The sequence below is a fragment of the Jaculus jaculus genome, chromosome 3, assembly GCF_020740685.1.
Source record: "Jaculus jaculus isolate mJacJac1 chromosome 3, mJacJac1.mat.Y.cur, whole genome shotgun sequence".
Lineage (NCBI taxonomy): Eukaryota > Metazoa > Chordata > Mammalia > Rodentia > Dipodidae > Jaculus > Jaculus jaculus.
In genome coordinates this window covers 89,654,274-89,677,503 of record NC_059104.1, presented here as the reverse complement: position 1 = coordinate 89,677,503, position 23,230 = coordinate 89,654,274, and the positions used below count along the sequence as shown (strand labels likewise).

General features: G+C 38.0%; 2 protein-coding genes across 2 annotated transcripts; both read right to left on the bottom strand.

Moving 5' to 3' along the window:
- Positions 1-5,433: 5,433 nt before the first annotated feature.
- On the bottom strand, positions 5,434-6,369 carry LOC101597082 (putative olfactory receptor 10D4). Its single transcript, XM_004670560.2, has one exon. The coding sequence runs from the start codon at positions 6,367-6,369 to the stop codon at positions 5,434-5,436; it is 936 nt and encodes a 311-aa protein (XP_004670617.2).
- Positions 6,370-14,414: 8,045 nt separating this feature from the next.
- On the bottom strand, positions 14,415-15,347 carry LOC101597367 (olfactory receptor 148-like). The gene has a single exon (XM_004670561.2). It carries the CDS (start codon positions 15,345-15,347, stop codon positions 14,415-14,417), a length of 933 nt encoding a protein of 310 aa, XP_004670618.1.
- Positions 15,348-23,230: the final 7,883 nt, after the last annotated feature.

Below are 23,230 nucleotides of genomic sequence, written 5' to 3'. Positions count from 1 at the left end.
AGTGGCCTTGCATCCCAAGTATATGAAGTCTTCAGCAATAGAGTCTTACTACCTATTACTGATAGGAAACCAAGGGCCTCAGCAATGGCCTATAATTTTGGGGGGGGAGGGTATCAGGGACATCCCTGGCCAACAACTCACTGGAGGTATCCCATCCCTGGCAATGAAAATTTTCTAACAATGATATATGGCTCCTGAATGTTCCATTGTCCAAAACCAGAGGATTCCATATGATTTATTTGTATATTCTTACATTTTGATTAGCCCTCCCTCCATCTTTCCTTTACTCAATCTCTTCCCCTGACCTCATTTTGGGCCTTTTCACCCCCATTAATCTATTCTACTACTTAGAAAGAGATACCACCAGTGAAGATACTCAACAGTGGACAATGCAAGCCTTACAAGTAGCCAGCCAGCCCAAATGAGCCAATGAGTGCAATAGTGACATGTCTGTCATGGTGGAAACCAACTGCCCTCCAGTTGGACTGGAGGCCCACTCCATGGGGGGAAACACATCCCTGATACTGAAAAGTTAAAACAGGGGTAGTCATGAGCCCTAGGGGTGTAACATCTGCTGGTGTCTGGAAAAATGTATACAGTATACACATTTATACAATGAAGTTCTACTCAGCAGTAAAGAAAAATGAAGGTATGTGAAATTTGTACAAAAATGGATGGATCTGGAAAAGATTATACTAAGCGAGGTAACCCAGGCCCAGAAAGCCAAGCACCACATATTCTCTCTCATATGTGGATCCTAGCTACAGATGATTGGGCTTCTGTGTGAGAAGGAAAAATATCAGTAGCAGAGGCCAGTAAGCTAAAAGAGATACAAAGGAATGGAGGAGGGTACTTAATAGGTTGGTATTGTATATATGTAAGTAGAAGAATAGATTAAGGGGGGTTGAAAAGGCCCAAAGTGAGGTCAGGGGAGGAGACTAAGTAAAGGAAAGGTGGAGGGAAGTCTAATCAAAATCTAAAAGGATGCAAATAAATTATATGGAAAACTACTTTTCTGAACAATGAAACACTCAGGAGCCATAGATCATGGCTAGAAAATTTTCAGTGCCATGGATGGGATACCATCCAGTGAGTTATTGGCCAGGGAGGTCCCTGATGCCCCCAAAACATTATAGGCCATTGCCAAGGCCCTTGGTTTCCCACCAGGAATAGATAGTAAGATCTTATTGTTGACGATTCCACATACTTGGGCTGCAAGGCCATTGAGAAATCCTGCTGGAACTGAGCTGATAATCTCCTCCATGTTGACCAGCTGACAGAAAGCTGGAAGAAGCCATTCTACGTGCAGTTCAATGGGAGAAAGAGATACCACCAGTGAAGATACTCAATAGTGAACATTGCAAGCCTTATAATTGGCCAGCCAGGTCAAATGAGCCAATGGGTGCAATAGTGGCACATCTGTCATGGTGGAAACCAACTGCCCTCCAAGTGGACTGGATACCCACTCCAAGGGAGGAAATACATCCCTGATACTGAAAACTTAAAATAGGGGTAGTCATGAGCCCTAGGGGTGTAACATCTGCTGATGTCTGGATAAGTGTATATACTATGCTTATCAAACTGCCCAGAAAGCACTTCTCTCAATATTCATACCCTTATATTAATGCTACTCACACTTTTGGTAGAGAATCTTCTCTTTTCAGATGGCAGTGACCTTGGGACAACTCAGAAGGTATCATGGTGCTGGAAAGAAGTGACTAGAGTACCGAGTAACATCTTGATCACACCTTCCAAGGCTCAGTGTCTAATGCAGAAGTGGCGGAAAGAATACAGGAGCCAAAGGAAGGGTAGGACTCCTTACAACGTACTCCCTCCAGACATAAAATGGCCTCGATATCCATGACCTCATAGTGCCTGACACTACCTACACAAGACCATTATAAGAGGAGGAAAAGATCATGACATCAATATAAAAGAGAGACTTATTGAGATGGGGAGGGGATATGGTGGAGAATGGAATTTCAAAGGGGAAAAATGGGGGGAGGGAGGGTATTACCTTGGGATATTTTTTATAATCATGGAAAATGTTTAAAAAATTTGAGAAAAAATATTAAAAATGAATTAAAAAAATAAATTATTTTTGCTGATGGTTCTCTGCCAACTTATTATGAGAACAGTTAAATCTTAAGAGCTTGATTAAATCAATGAGACGTTTAATAGAAGGTGATTTTTAAAATTACCCTAATAGAAAGATGGCTAATTAACAAAGTCTTTGTTGGTAGTTATAAGAAGATAGAGTGCTGAATGGTAAATTGAAAAGGATATATTAAGTTCTGGATTCTATGGTATATTTGCTAGAGATTGTTTCTGGAGAAGCATATAGTTTAGAAGGAACAGTATGTGTTAAAAGATCTGAGTAAGTTGAACAGAAGATTTAAATAGATATATATGTGTTTAAATAGTGACAGGACTTTAAAAATTGTGTAAATCTAAAACTGCAAAATGGCCAGAATAATCAAAATTCACCTTCCTTCTAGAGAAGTCTAACAAGGTCAGACACAGCCAACATTCTGTCATTATCATATGCCAGAAGGTCATAGTACAGGTGTTATTTACTTTCTCTGGGTAGAAGTCTAGTCAGGTCAGACATAAGGAATATCCTGTCTCATAGGTGCATCACAAACAGATGTAATTCTCATTCAGTTTTTATTTTTAATTCCCTGGGTAAAAATAAGACAAGATGTTATCAAGATAGGAAGGGGAAATGTCAAGGCATCACTATGCCTAGATAACAATGTATATGTACCCCTTTCCCTGTTGAGTCTCTGATAGCTACTAGCAACATATAAGCTGACTGGAAGGCAGGGGTATAAAGAGACACCTTTTATTACCTCCCTTCATTATATATGCCAGACTCATGAAATGCCACATCCTTTGTATGGTATTGAGAGTCATTTGGTACTCAAGGCCTAGAAGAGCTCTTAATCTTTTCTCCACTGCTTAAGTGGCCTTCCAAATTATAGGAGACTATTCCTTTAATATCTCTCCTAGCCAAATGTATTTATGTTTAAGACTACAGTTACAAGGTTAACATGCTATGATGCTTGGTTCTCTGTCCTATCACTTGCTCTTGATAATAATTAATAGACTCTATACGCTGTTTAAATATGTTATAAACTGGCAGTAAGTTTAGGTTCAAGCATTCCTTTATATCAGATCCAAGCAGCTTTAAATTAATTCATGTTTCCTACACTCGCTCTCAGATTGGCCATCTGATCAATGATGGAAAAAGGGAAAACAAAGAGCACAAGTGGAATATAAATCCACATTTTATCTCCTACCTTTAACAGCGACTTGTCAACTCACTGACATCCCATTATTCCTTGCTAGAATACTGCTCCTAGATTTTTGTTAGATAAAATAATAAAATGGGTAAACTCCATTTTAAAGTACTGAATCAAGTTACAAATGCCTTCAACTGCAAAAAAAGGAAAAAAAAAAAGACAATCATTAGACTTATCTAGGGCTTATTCCAGACTAAAAGATGTGATCCTAACATGTTAGAGGATGTTACCATTCAGGTTATAAATTTATGTCATCAGGCTTCAAGATGTCAAAATTAAAACTTCAGATTACTAATGTTAATATGCTTATGGTAGCAATTATAAAAACTACCTTTGAAATTATGAAAATCCAGGGTTTGAACTCCTCCTAGTCAGGGAATAGTCGACAAGACGAGAGTCAAAACAGGAGAATCCTTCAAGGGCAGCTGCATGGTCAGCCTGGCCCTGACTCACCCTAGCAGATGATGCAACACTGAGATTCACAGAGCTCTTCACATGTCCCTAAGAGTCTCTCCTACAGAGCCACAGCTGTCCTTCAAAAATTCAATATATAGCTAATTTTTGGCTGCCTACATGGTCTTAAACACTCAGCGAAAGACTGTAACAAAAAGCTTTATTATGTAAACAAGGATATAGTCTAACAGGATTCCTGTTTGATGCTAAATATAGATATCCATTTCTCTTTGTCATATGCTTACTGCTAAGAATACTAGCTTTTACACTGACTTATTACTCCTTCTAACAGAACAAGATCCTCTTTTACTGTCTTGATGATAATCATAAAGTTCTTGATTGTTTATCTTTTATAAATGTTACCCTGAGTTCAAAAGAACAGGCTGAAGTAAAAGATACACATCCAGATGGTGATAAGATATCACTGTTTCACAAGAATTTTTTAAGAAAGCATCTACATCATGTGCTTTTAGATACGTTTCCTCCTGGGAAGACCTAATAGCTCTGCTATACTATATCATGCTATTTAGCCTGAACAGGTAAAAGTGTCATGACAATGTTTCCTTAACAGGAGTTAAAGTTTCTTCTCAGTAAGGGGAATAATACAAAATAGGAAAAAAGGTAGCGATCTTTATAGGTAGTCCTCAAGGCTGAAGAAAGTATCACGATGCCTACTCTGGCAGGACTAGAACCCATGTTTGATCCAGTTTCATCCTAGAAGATAGAAAGCAACAACTCTAGTGACAACTTCCTGTCTCTTCAAGTTTTTCCAGGCTTAGCTCTCCTGTGGGCTGGGTCCTCCTGACTCAGCTTCTTGAGTCGAGCAGTCAATCAGGTCTCTCTCTTACACAGCTGATATTATAATAAGGCTCATCTAATTGTATGCTTGATCCATAAATGGTCCTGGCAGTTGTGTGTAAAACTTCATTCTCTGGAACCCTTTAGGCACACTGTGTAAGGCTTTCTCAGTCTTCTTTCACCCTTTAGAGCTAGGCCAGGAGAGGGGCAGATTTCTTTTGGTCTGTGCATTTTCCTTCCATGCTTTTGAATGTTTTTTTTTTTTTTCTCTCTCTCTTTCCTACATGTTTGGTGTCTCTTTAAGCTCTGAGTCCTTTATTATCTCTTACTCATCTCTGATCCTCTGTGTGAGGGGGAATCTGGCTTGGGCTGTCCTCCTAGCCTTCCCTCTGGCCCTAACTCACCCTAATATTAATCTTATAATTCATAATCTATACTTCTTTTAAGCAGCCTTTCTAATCTTTGCTAGTTTAGACAAAGACCCAAAAATTGGGATCAGTGGGCCTGAGATCTCTTGCATCATTAAGGAATTTAATTCCTTCCTGAACCTAAAATTCTTCAATAAGACCATGAGAAAACCAGTGGGTCTCTTTACACTTTGATGACTTAAAGGACAAAGATGTGTTCTGGGGGATAGTTGAGCTTGGAAGAATGCACAAAACATAGGAATTAATACAATATCTAAGGATATTCTTTATTAATTATACCTTATTATAAAGTAAGAAAATAGAAAATAGACATATAGTCAAACAGTGAAATGTGATTATTTTAAGGTTCAAAGTGTTTCAATGTGCATTTTATTTCAACATGCCATGACACCTGCAGATGACAATCTGTCCTATGAACTTCAAACGTTGTCCAGAAACATTTTAGACTTTCATTTAGTCTCCAGAGTAAGATTTCCCCTGTGAAATATGTTTCTTAGGGCTGATTTTACATCCTTATTCCTCAGGCTATAGATTAGTGGATTCACCGTGGGGGTTACAAGATTGTTCAAGATCTGAACAATTGCACCTAGTAATGGACTGGGACTAGGCTGTAGATAGATGATGATGACTGGCCCATAAGCACAAGCAATGGCTGTGATATGGGCACTGCAGGTGGAGAATGCCCGCTGCCTGCCTTCTGTGGAGCGTATTTTTGAAATGGAGATCCCAATGTGAATGTAGGAAACAAGGATGAGAGAAAAGCAAATGAGAGACAAAAGACCAACATTTGTAAAACCTACCCTTTGTGCTAGAGACGTATCCTCACAGGCTAGAGGTAACACTGCAGGAATATCACAGAAGTAATAGTCTACCTCACTGTGGCCACAGTAGGGCAACTGAAAGGTGAGGGAGGTTAGGATAACAGCATGCACACAGCCACCCATCCAGGTTCCAGTGGCTAAGACAGAGCACACTTTGTGGTTCATGATGACTGTGTATCTCAAGGGGAAGCATATGGCAACAAAGCGGTCATAGGCCATCACAGTGTACAGAAAGCACTCAGTGCAGCCCAGACAATGGTAGAAGAAGAGCTGGGCAACACAGCCCTGAAAAGAGATCCCTCTACTCTGCCCTGAGAGGTATGACAACATCTTGGGAACAGTTGTGGAAGAGAAACCCAGGTCGAAGATGGACAGATTTCCCAAGAAAAAGTACATGGGAGTGTGGAGCCGTGGGGAGGAAAAGACAGCAGTGAGAATGAGCCCATTTCCCAGGAGGGCACATGCATACAGCATGGAGAAGAGACAGAGAAGAGCCTTCTCCAGGCCCTCTGTCTCAGGGATGCCCAGCAGGCTGAATTCAGTCACCGTGGTGCGGTTTCTCATATTTGTGGAAGAATCAGAACCTGGATGTCTGTAAAAAAGAAATTTCAGGATAAATTCATTATGTTTGTAAATAAGGTGAATTTAGATTGGTGGGATGAGAAAGATGTAGGTATTTACAGAGCATTGCTTCCTCAAAAAATTGTCACTTACCACCCTTGCTCTTGGTGGAATGTCTTTCTGAAGTTGTTTATAATATCAGATGGTGTTAGGAAAAATAGAAATTAGGATGGGGGCTGGAGACATGACGCAGTGGTTAAAGGCACTTGCTTACCAAGGCTTCCAGTCAGGGTTTGATTCCTCAGTAACCATGTAAAGTCGTATGTACAAAATGGCATATGCACCTGGAGTTCCTTTGCAGCAATAAGAGGCCCTGGCATACCCATTCTCTCTCTCTCTCTCTCATAAACTAATTACATTTAAAAAATAAATTATTTTTTAGTTGACTTATAATTTAGTTGCTGCTCATCTTATTTCAGCATTAGATAAATACATTATACACCTTAAAGTGGACATAAAACTTATAAATTCATAGGGATGTATTTATATGCAAAGTTGCAGAGTTCACTATTGTTCCTGGCAAAAATCATGATACTTTTAGAAACAAAGATCCAATTCCAGGTTAATCAAAATTAATAAATGGGACTCAGGATTTTTCATTTTTATGTTAAATATGTCTAAGATATTTTATTATAACTGGCAGGTAATTTTAATTTTAAAAATAGATTAAATGCTAATAATAACAGGATTAAAAAATATCAGATAGTGCTCCTTTCACCCTGTGTTCCCTCTTTACACACAATTCTATATTCCATTCACCCCAAATACTCCTGTATGATATTGAAGGAAAAGATTGGAGTAGTCATTGTCTTTATAACAAATAAGGTAGCTTTCAACTTTTCAAGTTCATTTATGAAAATGGCTTGTCATTCTTATTTTATGTTAGCAACAGCAGTAACTGTGCGCAGCAGCATCACATGCCTCTTGATGTGATGTACCAGGAAGAACACAAACAATGCATAACCTAAATCTAATTATAAGGAGATACTAGAAAAACCCAGACTTAAGGAGGGGGTTATACTGGGAAATTGTATATACTACTGACCAAGGTCAGTTTTCTGAAAGATAAGGAATGGTTGAATCAGCAGTCATACAAACATTGCTCTAGGTGCTTGAGAGATGCTTTAGTGGTTAAGGTGCTTGCCTGCAAAGGCTAAGGACCCAGGTTAGATTATCCAGTACCCACAGAAAACCGGATGCACAAAGTGGCTCATGCATCTGGAGTTCATTTGTGGTGGCTAGAGGCTCTGTTGCACCCATTCCCTACCCCTCCCTCAGTGGTATGACAACATCTTGGGAAGAGTTGTGGAAGAGAAACCCAGGTCGAAGATGGACAGATTTCCCAAGAAAAAGTACATGGGAGTGTAGAGCTGTGGGGAGGAAAAGACAGCAGTTGGAGTGAGCCCATTTCCCAGGAGAGCACATGCATACAGCACAGAGAGGAGACAGAGAAGAGCCTTCTCCAGGCCCTCTGTCTCAGGGACGCCCAGCAGGCTGAATTCAGTCACCATGGTGCCGTTTCTCATGTTTGTGGTAGAATCAGAACCTGGATGTCTGTAAAAAGGTATTTCAGGATAAATTCAATATATGTTTGATTAGGTGTGTTTAGATCATGCAGATGGAAAAGAAGAAGATCTCAATACTTACATTACACAGTGCTACTTCCTCAAAGAGTTGTTCTTTACCTTTCTTGCCCTTGGTGGAGTGCCTTATGCTGCATCACTGTTTGTAATTCCCGATGGTGCTCCTTAACAATCTCACCCAGAGCCTCACAAGGCTAGTCTCCTGTCTTCCCTCCTTATACACACTATTAAATTCTATTCATTTCAAATGCCCCTGTGAGGTTCTGAAGGGAAAGAAATAAATACTCCTTGTCTTTATAACAAAGAAAGCTACATTCAACTTCTTAAGTTCATTAATGACAAGGACTTACCATTGTATATTTTTTTCTTTAACTCTCCATTTATGAATACTAAAGGCATACATACAATAAGTACAGTGTTTTCCCACATTATCTCCCTAGGAATGAAGGGCATCAATGAGAAACTTCCAAAAAGAACTTAGTTCTTCTTGAAAGGACCTTCCATTTACAGGTTTTTTATTCTTGTTTTCCCCTACATTTAGTAGATATGAGTACCACTCCATCTTCATGTTAGGTTGCAAAGTCTATAATTCTGGAACCAGATTTGAATTAAACCAATTAATTTTGTATTTGTGAAGATCCAGATAAAGTTAGGAGGAATCTGGTGAAAACAAGGGGGTGTTTAATTTTTAACAATTATCTCCCCCTAATTACCTTTTAATTTAAAAGACTAATCCAAACCTGGTAGATAGCACCTTACCTACATAAGTAATTGTTAGCACTGTCAGTCCCTAGCAAAGAAGTGTCACTTATTTCTTGATATAATGCACTGTGAAGAACACAAAAATAATGCATAACTTAAATGTAGTCATGTGGACCTGTTAGACAAACCGAGTTGTGTGTACTATGGGTCAGTTTTATGAAAAGTAAATAAATGGTGAATCAGAATCCATACCAAAAATAAAATATTCTACAAGACATTTGGGAATAATTGACAGAACTGAAATAAGCTAGATGCATTCAAGTAGATAACAGTACTATGTAAATATTAAATTCCTGACTTTGATTATTGTACTTTGGCAATGTAAGTGGATGACATTTTCTTGGAAAATGTATGCTGAAATGGTGAGAGGTAGAACATGGTATCTGTAAACTGAACTCCAAATTTTCAATGTATTTGTATATATCAAATGAAAGAAGAAAAGTGAAGAAGGCAAATGGTAGAAGGAATACTAAAGCAGTTGTGATAGAAGTTAACAATCTGGGTCAAGCATTTTCAGGAGTTACTTTAAAACTGTTTTATGAAGTTTTAAATTATTTCAAATAAAACCCGGAATAGAAATTTAAAAGGCCTTTAAATTTCAGCACTTAGAAGGTAGAGTTAGGAGGGTTGCCATGAGTTCCAAGCCATTCTGGGAGTAAAAAGTGAATTCTAAGTCAGCTTGAGCTAGAGTGAGACCCTCTCTCAGAAAATAAAAAAAAAATAACAAAATAAATTAAATTAATTTTTTTTTAAATTCTGAATTTTAAAACTTATTTCAATTTTTTTTTCTACACAGAAATCTTTAGCTTATAGATCAACCCACAGAGTACATTACCTCACAGCCTGTAACTGTTTAACATTTGTCTAGTCATTCTCTCTATTCTCCCTTTCTCTCTTTCACCTGAGACAGGAAGTGTGCAGTGAGCACTTAAGTGGTAAACAGAAAGTTTAACTGTCCACACTGCTAAGAGGTGCTGTTTCCTTTTGCTTCCCTAGTGAGAGAGGGATTTCCCGCTGCCTAGATCCCCATCATCCTGAGATCTACAATTTGGAATCCCAAATTCTTCTCTTGTTTTGTAACTTTCAAGTACAATGACGCATATCTAAGTGTGCCTCAGTTCCCCAGGAGTCCTCTCTTGTTTGGCTCTAGAAACTGCAATAATTCACAACACAGGAGACTTTACATAATCTTCCTCTGGGTGTTAATCCCACAAGTCACAATCCAGGAACCTCAGTAGGAAAGCATGGTATTAATCACTTGGGAAAGAGAGGGAGAAAGGTAGAGAGAGAAAATGAGAAAGGAGAGTTATTCTTTTGGGTAAATAATGTATGTACTAATAATTTTCAGAAGTTCATCTGACATCTAAGTCATCACTCACGTAGGAGAGGACTATGTCCAAAGTGGTTACTACTGAAGTCACTACAGACATTAGGATGGAAGAAAGACATTTCCAGAAAAGTTTCTACTGGCTGGGATGAACAGAGTGAGTTAACAAGCAGAAAGACTAAGGAAAATACTTTCAGAGAAGAGGCAATGGCATGCACAATGGCTGTGCTAGCAAGGAATTTCACATATTTGAGACATGTAGTGGCTGGGCCTGGTATTCAAGATCTCTATTTCCAGCTAATTTGGGACACTGTGGGACTAAGATTACAAATTGAGGCCTGCCTGGGCTACAGTACATATTCAGAGCCAGTTTGGAAACTTAGCAAGACTTTGCCTCAAGATAAAACATAAAGTAAATGTAGATATAGCTCAATTTTTACTTTTTTTTACAGTCTTTTTACTAGCAGAGGGATTAACTGGTTCTCTATGCCTTTTCTGGCCTTAGGGAGTGCCCTTAGAGCCCATTCTCTTCTGACTCCTATTCTTTATATATCCCCAATAAAATCCCATCTAGACTTCTGCATGGAGCCACAGTCACACAGTCACTGCCCCTCAGAGGCTGCAGCCCCCTGGGCAAAGCATAAACTCTAGATTGAGTCCCAAGTAAAAAGAAGAAGATGAGGAGGAGGAAGAGGGGAAGGAGAAGAGGGGAAGGAAGAGGAGAAGATGAAGAAGAAGAAATAGGAGGGAGAACAAAATTAGGATTGTAAGACCTTGAAATGACACCAAATGGGTTCTGAGGGGCCCACTAGTCACATTAAGAACACTATCTCTGTATTGAGGCTTAGGAAACATGAACATTCTAAGCAGCACCATGTTTTATACATAGGAAGAAATTATGAAAAGATAATTTTAGTCAGGTGGAAAAAGCAATTCTGGGGATCCTGGGGATATTCAAAGAGATAAATAAGATTCTTGGACTAGAGAATTTTCAGATACTTACAAAAAGTAAAGACTAAAAGATAGTCATTAGCCCATAAAAATACTGCCAACAATATGATGGTAAAAGTCTTGATAAGTCTAATCTGATGACACCAGAACTTATTTTCTTTTTGAATAAGCATAAAAATAGAGATGCAAGGAATAAAAGACTGATAAAAATTTTAAAAACGAATATGGGAATAAAGGAACATTTAGAGGATGATGATGCAAAGGTGAAGACAATATTGGCTGCATAGCCCCAGTTATTCTCATGTAGATATTCACTTTTCTGAGGATGTTCTGGATCCTAAACACCTTCTCATCTCTGCCAATAAGAGTGTGTTCACCTACCTTTAGTTGCTAAAACAAAACTGTAGGGATTTAGATACATGATGAAGAAAACAAGTTTATTTAGATTACAAGGGATAAAAATAGAATACGAGAAACAGAAATGAAAAGAATATCATGTAAAAACACTGCTGAGGTATGTGTATGTGTGTGTGTAATCTCCAACAAACAGTGGCTTCTTCAATTTTGAGAAAATTGGTAAATAATACTCAACTGTGGTCTTGGTAGAATTCAATTAAGAAAGTGCAGCTTAGTGGGAGACCCAGAGGAGAATGTTACCAACTGATAATTAAGCTAGACCATCTTATCTTCCACAGTGTGAGATAAGAAGATTTTCCCTTAAAGGTTATTTTGAGAGTCCTGCTGGCCTGTGAAGGGGGTAAGCTTATGAAAGAGCCTAGGGACAAAGGCAGGCAGTGAAATTTGAGTGTGGAAATTGTTGTGACCTCTTGAAATGCCACTGTAACACAGGTGCCACTGTCAGAACCAAGTGCATGACTCATATAGACAAGACACTTGGGGCATGGTGGCTAGTTCCAGCACCATGAGCTATAATTCTGCAGGAGATTTCTGATTAGCCACATGGACTACTCATGTGACAATAGACAGTAGCAGAGAAGCAGCTTCTGAACACAGCACATTATGCTAGAACAGCAGCCTGACATCTGCTGTCATCAGGATGTCTGAGACGACCCTGTAGGAAAAGACAGAGGTTTACTGACCTGGTCAGACTACATGCTACCCTGCCAAAATTTACTAGTTGGCTCTCTATGCCTTTTCTGGCCTTAGGGAGTTCCCTTAGAGCCCATCCTCTTCTGACTCCTGTTCTTTATATATCCCCAATAAATTCCCATCTAGACTTCAGCATGGAGCCACAGGCACACAATCACTGCCCCTCAAAGGCTATAGCCCCTGGTTCATGATAAATGCATACGTGAACCATGTAATCTTTCCATGTCTTATGCTGCAGGTATAGAAAACTAGATAGAATTCAAGTTTGTCAGAAGATGCTGTAGAAACCACACACAATACAAAGGAGGATGGTTTTGTCTTCACTGCTTTGCCATGAATAAGAGAGCAGATGAGCACAGACTAAGTGTCATATTTTTCAAGGTTGGGATTTATGACACTAACAATTTTCATATTTAGAGAAGACAGTGAAAAAAGCTTGTCCAATAGTGATCTCCAGTAGGATGCAATCAAGAGACATAATGAAGTAAATGTGTCAAATCTTGAAGCTCCTCAAGTCCAACTCTTCCTTCTCCAGTGTCCAGGTGCATACCACTCCAATCTGGGGAAAGTGACCTACATGTCATCTTGGGACGTCAGAAACTCTTAATGTCATAAGGCTATTTGAAGGCACAGTAGCTTTGGGGATCAAACTGATGCGGCATCACAAAAATTTGGACAGGTTGGGCTGGAGAGATTTCTTAGAAGTTAAGACACTTACCTTTGAAGCCTAAGGACCCATGTAAGCCAGATGCAAAAAATGTGAGGTAAGTGCAAGGTTGCACAATGCCCACTAGGTGGTGCAATAGTCTGGAGTTCAATTTCAATGGCTGAGGCCCTGGTATGCCAATTCTCTCTCTGTCTTTCTCTATAAAATAAAATAAAATAAAATAAAATAAAATAAAATAAAATAAAATAAAATAAAATAAAACTTTGGATTTGACAGGCCTTGGAAAGGGAAAGGCCCACTTGGCCTGGCTGACAATGAAGAATTGTCTGAGTTGGTGGTATTTTGGCACAGGGACACCAAACAGAGCAGTGAGGTGGGTCAGCAATGAGTACCTGTTATGTTTGTATTGGCAAAAATGAAAAAATACATGAGGCAAACATAATGGCACTGTATGCATTTGCTATGAAGGTAGGTGAGCCTAGAAGCTATACTCCCCAATGCAGCTTTTCTATAGTTGAGAGGAAAACTTGTCATTAAAAATGATACCACAGAGGAAAATTGGTAGGAAATCATTACAGGGAAATGATACATAATAACTCAACTCTTAAACTTTAATCTCTATAGAAAAGAAGAAAAAAATGTCCCTCAATTTTGGTTTTTGGCAGCACAACACAGGAGCAAAACAAAAGAAAAGTTGTGTGGGGATCAGGCCAGGTTTTACCATAACTGGTATGTTTCAGAGAACCAGACACTTGACTGCTCTACCCATAGGTGGCAGAAAGGATCATGGAGACAGGTGAGGTCAGTGTACAGACCAGACCTGTTTCCAGTGTGTACTAGAGAAGCTTACTGAGCTTCTTTGTTAACACTACGAGTTCTAATAGGAGGTGATGAGGGGTGGTAAAGTACCACTCAACTAATTCAGGAAAGCCAGAGCAGAGGGTAGAGGATAAAGAACGGGGACTTCTCAGTCAACAGAAAATGAGTTGAAGTAAAGTGCTAGAGTTCTGTCATTTGAGGTTTCAAATACTCAAAGCTCTTCTACAGAAAAAGAAAGTTTGCAGTTTAGAAATTAATGCTTAGAGTAAACCATGTGATATATGTGAAAGTTCCCTATCGTGACCATAAAACATGTCATACTTTATAAACTGTCTATACCCTTTTCTGTGAAACAGGAAACTGAAATATCATAAGCAAGAAAGGGGAACAAACACATTCTAGGTAGAGCAAAAGTTTGAGCTGAGATGAGCTGAAGGTGGGCTTGGCTCAGAGAGGGGCTGTACAGGGTCAAAGTCACTCTCCACCTTCTCCAGGAGAAGGAACTGCCATGACAGATACAGAAAGCCTCTACATGGTTTCTGGGATTCTTTCTTCAGAGTTAAGTCATAGTTACCTCTGTTACTAGCTTCCCCAGCCTCAGAATTATTTAGGAGGCCTTGGAATGCAGAGGCTGCACAACCTTGAAAGTATTAGAGACAAACAGCGTATTTAAAAAATTTCTATTATGTTGTTATTTATTTTTTTTTAAAAATGAATTAAAGGCTGGTAATAGACAATACATTTTTAAATCCATTACAACATATACAAATCATTTCTGAACAGCAAGGATTATACTGTGAAACACCTTTCTTAAGGACCTTTTCACTTCCTTGTTTCTCAGGGAATAGATTAAGGAGTTCAGCATGGGGGAGACAATGTTATTTAATATTTGCACAATGGCACCAAGCAGGGGGTTGGGTGTGCGTTGCAGGTAGATAATGATGACAGGTCCATAGGCACAGAGAATTGCAGTGAGGTGGGCGCTGCAGGTGGAGAATGCTTTCTGCCTGCCCTCTGCTGAACGGATTCTCAGAATGGCAATCCCGATGTGAGCATAGGAGACACAAACACTGAACAGAAGCATGAGAGCCAGAAAGCCGACATTAATGGAACCCACTCTCTGGGCCAGGGTACTGTCAGTACAAGACAGGGGCAAGACAGCAGGAAGGTCACAAAAGAAGTAATCCACCTGATTGGGCCCACAGTATGTTAATTGAAAAGTAAAGGATGTTAGGATGCTAGCATGAAGACTCCCTACCACCCAGGCTACTGTGACCAAGCTCACACACACTCCAGGTTTCATAATGAGCATGTATCTCAGAGGGTGACAGATGGCCACGTAACGATCATAGGCCATCACAGAATAGATGCAACCTTCAGTAGAACCTAGAAGATGATAGAAGAAGAGCTGGGCAGCACATCCCTTATAAGAGATGGCTCGGCTCTGGCCAGACAGATAAAGCAGCATCTTGGGACAAGTAACTGATGGGAACAACATATCAAACATGGAGAGAAGTCCCAGGAAGAAATACATTGGGGTATGAAGGGTAGATGAAAACACAATTGCAATAAAGATGAGCAAATTTCCAAGCAAAGTGAAGAAGTAGATGAGTGAGAACATGGCAAATAGCAGAGTTTCCAGTCCTTCTGTCTGAGGAATCCCCAGTAGAATGAAGCCAGTCAGTAGTGTGTGATTTCTCATTCTCTGGGAAGATGGTCTAAGTAGAGTCAGCATTCAACAAAACACGAAAACAAGAAAGCAGACTTGTTAAAATAAAGAAAATATCAGCACATTACTACCACTCTTATTGAAATATAAAGATTATGTCTTAATTTGTTCATTGCCATAAAATAATACCTGTAACTGGGTACATTGTAAAGAGTGAATACTTGTTTGGCTCACATTTTTCCAGGTAAGTCAAGAGGAAAATATGGTGAGGACCTTATTCCTGATGTGGCTTCTATAGTGTCTGGAATAGCAAATCAAAGCATATACTTCAGATAGAATCCAGTAGGCTTTTCTAACTGAAACACTGAAGAGATGACCCATTCGTCCATTAATCCATTAATGAATTAGCCCATTAATTATAGTAGAACCCTCTTGACTAATCACTTTTTAAAGTCCCTATCCAGTTCCACACTTAATACCTCACAAGTGATTTTAAACATCAACATTAGATTTGGTAGGACTTGCAAATGATAGCAGATGATATTTGACATTAGAAATTTTGAATTTTGTTAGAATACTTAGGGATTAGTAAACCATATGTCTGCTACCATATCTGGAGATAATATTTTCCTTTCCTGATTATGTATACAAAAGTAAATGAAATGTTATAGTATCAAATATGTAATGTGAAGAGGCAAAACATCCTCATTCCAAACTGAAGACCATACCAAATGTCCTTAACCAATTTATAACCAATTTATAATTAATGGTATATAATGTAACAACCTTAAACTCAATTCTCCTGATTTCTTTTCAAATGTAAATAGTGGTTTATATTTTCTCCCTCCCCTGTTCCTGGTAAACACCATCCTGTTCCATGGCTGCTGCATTTTAATTGAAGCAGGTAAGTGAGCCTGCAGAGAGCTGGAAACTACCTCTGTGGAGAGTGGTTGGCTGTCCTTTGCAATACTCATTTTTAAAGGCTCTAGTGAGGCATCCTAGAAGAGATATTTCCTCTTGCATCTTTACTTGTATGATTTGTGGTTTAAAAATACAGAGTACATGAAAGTGGTCTAATTGTGACTGCTCTGATTTTAAATTTTAATTTCCTGTCAACTTCTTATCCTCCTTAATGATTAGTAGGTACTCTTTGATAGTTTAGTTTATAAAATTTGGACGGTATTATTGATACATAAATCAGAAATACTGATGGAATTAAATATAAATTCATTGAAATTAATTTGTTCTTGACTCTGCAGCACTTTTCGCATGTAACTGCCATTCAAAGATCTTCTAGATGAAACATTTATTGGAAAATAATATTTTCAATTTATCATATACATGTTTTTAAGCGCTGTATAGCAACCATATCTAATGCAGTTCATCACTCTCTCACTTCTAGGAAATAGTAAATGGTATAAGTAAATATGTTTATTAAATATATTTATGTATTATTCCAATCAAATTTTAAAAGCTTTGATATTATCCATTTTTCCCTTAAACAACTTTGTGTTGCTATTCCAGAGAGAAATAGTTACACAAAACCTCAAGTCTTATGCGAAATAAAAGGAATTCGACATTCACCTAAACAGTATAAGTTTTTAACTTAGAAGAGGAAAAGCGAGTGCTGAATATCATGTCTTCATAATTGTTTAGAACTGATTACTGTCTGTCTACGTTGGGAGGTTGGATCACAAGTTAAGGAGAGAGAAAGGACTACTTCAAATAGTGGGAAAATGAGAAAGTCATGATTATTGAAAAGTTCTATGAGAAAGAGACTGTTTAAGGGAATTAGTATAAATATACTTGAAATAGAACAAAACCTATGTATAGAATCAGAGACTAGATTTAGAACCTGTGCCTTTGTCATGTAGCAGCGAAAGTGATATATTGTAATTTGCTACTTCACTATTGCCATGGGGTCTAGTCTGTAGAAACTGTGTTTAGTGTTTTTGGGTTATAGAAGTTTTGGGTCCTTCAGAAGTTTCTTGTTGGTAGAAAGTCAATATTCGTTACTTTATAATTTGCTTTTCAACTGCTGTGGTCTGTTTCTTATAGCCCATTACATGGAGTTGAAATCACTTTGTATTGGTTCTGAATAGTGAAAAGCAGGTCATGGCCACCGAGGGGCGCCCATGCTCTAGATTAACCGTATTTCTACACAGTAGTCCTTGGGAGTTTCAGTTAGGCTCACTAACAACAGGGCATGCCCAAAACACTTCGTGTATGTATTTGAACACATTCCTAGCAAAATGGTTTAATAGCAGGGTACAAAAAAATCAGGATACAATATGTGGCCTTTAAGTTAATGACAATATAGGGGACAAATGCAATTAGAAACTGTTATCAAATGAATGGGAAAATAACATTGAAATTGTGAGATGTTCCTGTAATTGTGCTTAGTATATAGTGGGTTCTCACTGCAAGCTTGCTATTAACTCAGATACTAGTTCTTTCCTGGAATCGCATTAAATATGATTTAAATATGGGAGGTATTTATGAAATAACCTTGAGAATGATAGAGAAATTTTATTTTCATTTTCAAGAAGAGACAAGCAAATGGGGGAAGAAAGGACAAAGTTTTAAAAATAAGATTAAGTTTACTGTTTACTGATGTTTTCTATACCTTCATTTTCCTTATACCTGAAAGAGGGATATTATTACATCCTACTAGTGGGCTGCTAGTTTAAAGGGGATAATATAGTAATGAGACATTTAATGTGATTTCTGACATTTTTCAGATGCTCAACAACTGCTATCACTCCTTTACTTAGGGCCACTGTAAACACTTTTGAGGAGCTGATATGCATCTCAATGGCAAAGTATTTGTTTAGCATATGCAACACCTTGCATTTGACCCTCACCACCAAGGGACAAAGAAAAGAAACAACAAAAGCACTCATGAAATTTATTGGCTTAATATTTGCATAGGCACAAATAAATAACTTACAGTTATTTAGTCTCCAGAAGTATGTACAAAACATGCCTGGGCTCCACAAAGATTGCTGAATTTTTCCAAGGTGTAAAACATCACATATGGAGAAGATTGGGAGCCATGGTCTAAGTGCCTACTACATCCTTCACAGCTCACATGTAAGACCTTCCAAACTATTCAAAACAGTGAACTATGAATTATGCTAAACATGCAATCTATCAGTGATGTGCACAGTGACCAAGCATGTAGTGTTGCAAACATGATTTCCAATAAGATTGTAATTTAAAACAACAAAAACCTAAGAGACATAGCTCATGAAAATAATCCCATAACTCATTGAAATTCTTGTTTACTATTTAAAAACAATGCTGTTCTTACAACTTCAAATGTTATCTTTGAAATATTAGACATTTAATCTTCTACCCATTTTATACTCATCCTAGACAGGTTTATAGACATCATAGACATATGGAGATGAGAATAAAAAAAAAAATCAAATAATTTAGATTTCTACTCCTTATAGAATGGCTGTAGTCTCCCTGGCAGATTAAATACAAATTCCAACATGTACTTAGGAATGAGACAGCAAGAGTGTATCCAATAGAACTAGAGCTATAGGCATAAACAATGCACAAGTTTTGGATTTCACTGATAACACTATAGGTTGTTAATTGGAAACACAGTAGTATCTGTATCAGCAGCCTCAAACTTAACTTCTCTTAAAAGCTATCACTCCAAATGTGTTGCTTTGAGATTAATGGGATATTGTTAGAAAGACAGGATTTTAGGGGCAAAATGGAAAAATTTTTACCACACAACTTAATTTTTTTCACTCTCCATTTCTGTCCCATGAATCTGTTTATTGACAGCCACCATTGTAACTGTGCTCCATGAATATCTGGGGTCTTATAATGATTGTGCTTGTATATGGTAGATACCTACCTACTGTTTGGTTTTCCATAACTTATAATACCTCACAAAATTACTATAAAGATGAAATATGACAATTGTTCTGAAAATTGTTCATCTATAATATGATGTTTACCATTGGTTCATTGTGATTATATTTATTATTGCAAGTTTGCTACTAGCAAATGTGTGAAGATACCTGCATGGAAGTGATAGTTCCGAATGAGGTCATTCTGAAATACCAGGTCTAGTCAGGACCAAGTAAAACAGAAGTGCCCCTTTGACCATGTCATATTGTAGGAACAGGTGGAGGGAAGGGAGGCATGTTAGAAGAAATGTAATCTAACTTCAGAGGATCAGGAAAATGTATTTGACATACCTTTTTCTCATAATGATTATTATTTTCTCCATATTAATAAAAACATACTAATTTTCATTTCTAAGCTATTTTGTGTTTCTTAGAACATGACAGAAGTTGAATTATTTGATCATGAAGTAGAGAAATAGAAAGGACTGCATTCCTGAATGCTGTGTATGAGACAGTGAACTGGGAAAAGACCCTGATCATGCCATCAAAGGAGAAGGAAGCCCCTAACAATAACTTAATTAATTAATCTTAATTAATTAAACAATAAATAAATTAATTAATTAATCTCAGCTCTTCAGGTATCTAGAATGACAGTAAAAAGTGAAACAGGAAAAACAAGAGAAGCTGTGAGCACTTACATGGTCAAAGAGATTAAAGGTGATTCAAAGAAGAAAAGCAGAATTTCTCTGTGACTACATCTTAGCTTCTATTACATAATTGTGGGATCTCCATGACAAACTTCCCCTTTCCGGAATACCCTGAAATTGGGCTTGTGTCCTGTGGCTGCAGACCCCAAGCGGTTCTTCTTTGCAGTCAGAGTCACACACAGAGCATACTTTGTACCTGCTGGCACCTGCTGCTTCAGTTTGTGGAAATGAAACCATCTCCTGTACTTGCGTGATTTTAAATGATTTTGTTGTCCCTGTGGATCCTCATGCCCCTCTACCTATCCAAGCAATTGTGGAGCAGAGCAGGATTCCTCTGAGACTAGGGGACAATTAAACTGGAGTGCTGAAAGTTTCAAATTGTCAAACAGCACAGTAATCAAGACAATCTTCAAAGGAAGTAGAGGTCAAATAGAGTTGTGATGGTCACATTTTCTGTTTTAGATGAACACCTCATTGACTCTGTTGTGCTCTACAAGCTTTATGTATTTTCCAGATCTCTCATTTCCCCCCTACTTTCTTTTAGTATTATCTCCTGTGTCTTCTTGCATCCACAAAGATGTGCTGGTTTAGGGAAAGAAGACAAAATTCTGGACATAGACTTTGTTCATGTTGAGCTATCTATTAGTATGAACAAGGTGAAAATCAATGTTGAGACATAACAGGAATATATGATGTGAAATCATTTTTTGGTAAATTGCTGATGAGTGTTTGCCTCCCTGGGGAAGGATAAGGGGTTACTTACAAGACTGGTAACTCCAAAGCAACTGTACCATCAAGAGATCTCATCTAAGCATGGATGATAAACTCCCCTTAGCTGCTTAGATGGACCTTCCTGTCCCTTGATATTCTACCTGTTATATACTCCCCACTGAGGCCAGGCGGCCTTGAGTGTCACTCAATACATGGTCCCTGGGCATACCAGAGATCTCAAATGAGGGTAGAAAGACACTTCTCACTCCTTCCATCTATGAGGGAACATCAATGGGCTTACTCTTAAGAGTCTTTTGTGAGAAGTCACAGCGGCTTCTGATAAGGATGGAAACAGTTGTTTTTCTTGGAGACCTGTGTCACATGATAGCATGGTATATTGGAAGTACAGAATTTAGAGTGGAGCCAGCTGATTTTAAATAGCCTGTACTTGTTCTCTGTTATACAATAGTCATGTACAACATACACATGTTTCCATAAACCACCAACAAACCACACCTATGAGAAAGTTGTTAGCAAATTAAAATGGAGCTGAAAAATCTTATTGCATAGTGACATCATAGCAATCATAACATCTTTGGTCAATGGATCTAGAACAATGTGTCATCTGGTTGTGCTGACACTGATTATAAAGGAACTTACTGCACTGCTTGTCATGTATAAATATAGTAATACAATTATATAAGGTGCACAACATTTAATAATGGTATATATAAGTTTGTTATTGGTTTATATATTTATTATTCTACACTTTTATTATTAATCTATAGTGGACCTCTTTTACTTATAGAATAAAAGAAGCTCACTATAACACAATTTGATATGCCATCCCATGCTTCACACACATTGTATTTACTTTGTCTCTTGACTACATCAAGAATTCATGGGGGGGAGGGGCTGGAGAGATGGCTTAGCGGTTAAGCACTTGCCTGTGAAGCCTAAGGACCCCAGTTCAAGGCTCCATTCCCCAGGACCCACGTTAGCCAGATGCACAAGGGGGGTGCACGTGTCTGGAGTTCGATTTGCAGTGGCTGGAAGCCCTGGCACGCCCATTCTCTCTCTATAGGCCTCTTTCTCTCTCTGTCACTTCAAAATAAATAAATAAAAATAAACAAAAAAAAATTTAAAAAAAAGAATTCATGGGATGTGGCTGGAGAGATGGCTTAACAGTTAAGGTGCTTGCCTGTGAAGCCTAAGGACCATGTTTGACTCTCCAGATCTCATGTAAGTCAGATGTACAAAGGTGAAGCAAGAGCAAGGTCACACATGTCCACTAGGTGGTGGAAGCCTCTAGAGGTCAATTACAGTGGCTGAGACCCTGCCATGGCAATTCTCTCTTTCTTTCTCAAACAGTAAAAAAATTATAATAAATTAATGGGATGTGATTGACATGTACCATTTGAGTTTCTGTAAATATTTCCTATGACATTTGCAAATGAATAAATTATTTAACAAAAATGTTCATTCATGTCCTTGAAGTTTAACAGCTATGATGATGTTTTGTTTTCTTTGTGTGTATATGGTATATGTGTGTTCACATGTGTCTGAGTGTGCATATGTATGAAGGACAGATATTGATACTAGGTGTCTTCTTCAATCACTCTACACCTTTTTGATGGAACAAATTATTTCACTTAACATGCAGCTCATGAATTTGGCCAGACTAGCTGGCAGTAAACCCTAGGAATGCTTCTGCCTCCACCTTCCCAGTGCTGGAATTACAGAAGTGCAGCATCCCAGCTTTTTATGTTGGTACTGCAAATCTAGGCTCAGTCCCCATGCTTGCATTGCAAGCACTTTACTGACCAAGCCATCTCTTTTACCACTGGATTGTTCTTTCTTTAAGCATGTCACTATCATATACTTTCTTTGTATACATTTATTTCTTTATTCTTGTATATATAAGGTTCAGTTTGATAATAATTTTTCTCAATTTTATTGCCAAAACAACAATATGAAGAATAGTGCCTATCATACCTATTTATCTATATTGAAAAAAAAACATATAAATATATATAAATTTGCATTTTATATGCATATACTTATATAAAATATATTGAGTGGGATTCTCCTAGAGCCCTTCTGCTGGTCACCAACCCTCTCTGGAAATCCCTGCTGGGCTGCGAGTCTGGAGTCTGGCAAAGAGAAACCAGCTGCAGTCAGGAATTCCCTTTAAAACATTTGATGTTTTCCTTTAAAAACATTTGATCAGTAGACTCCTTAAACATTTTACATACAGAATGAACTTATCTTTTGTGTCTAAAGTGAATGGAGTGAATTTATCCATTGTCTCTAACAAAACATATTAATGTTTTAATAACCATAAATATGATTTGTGCTAATTGTGTCAGGTTTAAGGCATAATTGTCATTCTGATAACTTGCATCATTTGTGTTGTCTTACAATTGGGAATACATGTATCAGAAACTTGTCTCTAGAGCTTAGTCCTGATGAAATAGTTTGAACTTACCTGCGCTTTATGTTACATGTACATATACACATATGTATGTATGTATATGACTGTAAAGGCATTTTCACATGCATGTATGTACTTTTAGATCCATTACAACTTATAAAGAAAATGAGTGAAGCTTGTATGTCACTATCT

Coding starts and splice junctions, on each gene's coding strand:
- LOC101597082 (XM_004670560.2), bottom strand. CDS start 6,369: ATGAGAAACCGCACCACGGTGACTGAATTCAGCCTGCTGGGCATCCCT.
- LOC101597367 (XM_004670561.2), bottom strand. CDS start 15,347: ATGAGAAATCACACACTACTGACTGGCTTCATTCTACTGGGGATTCCT.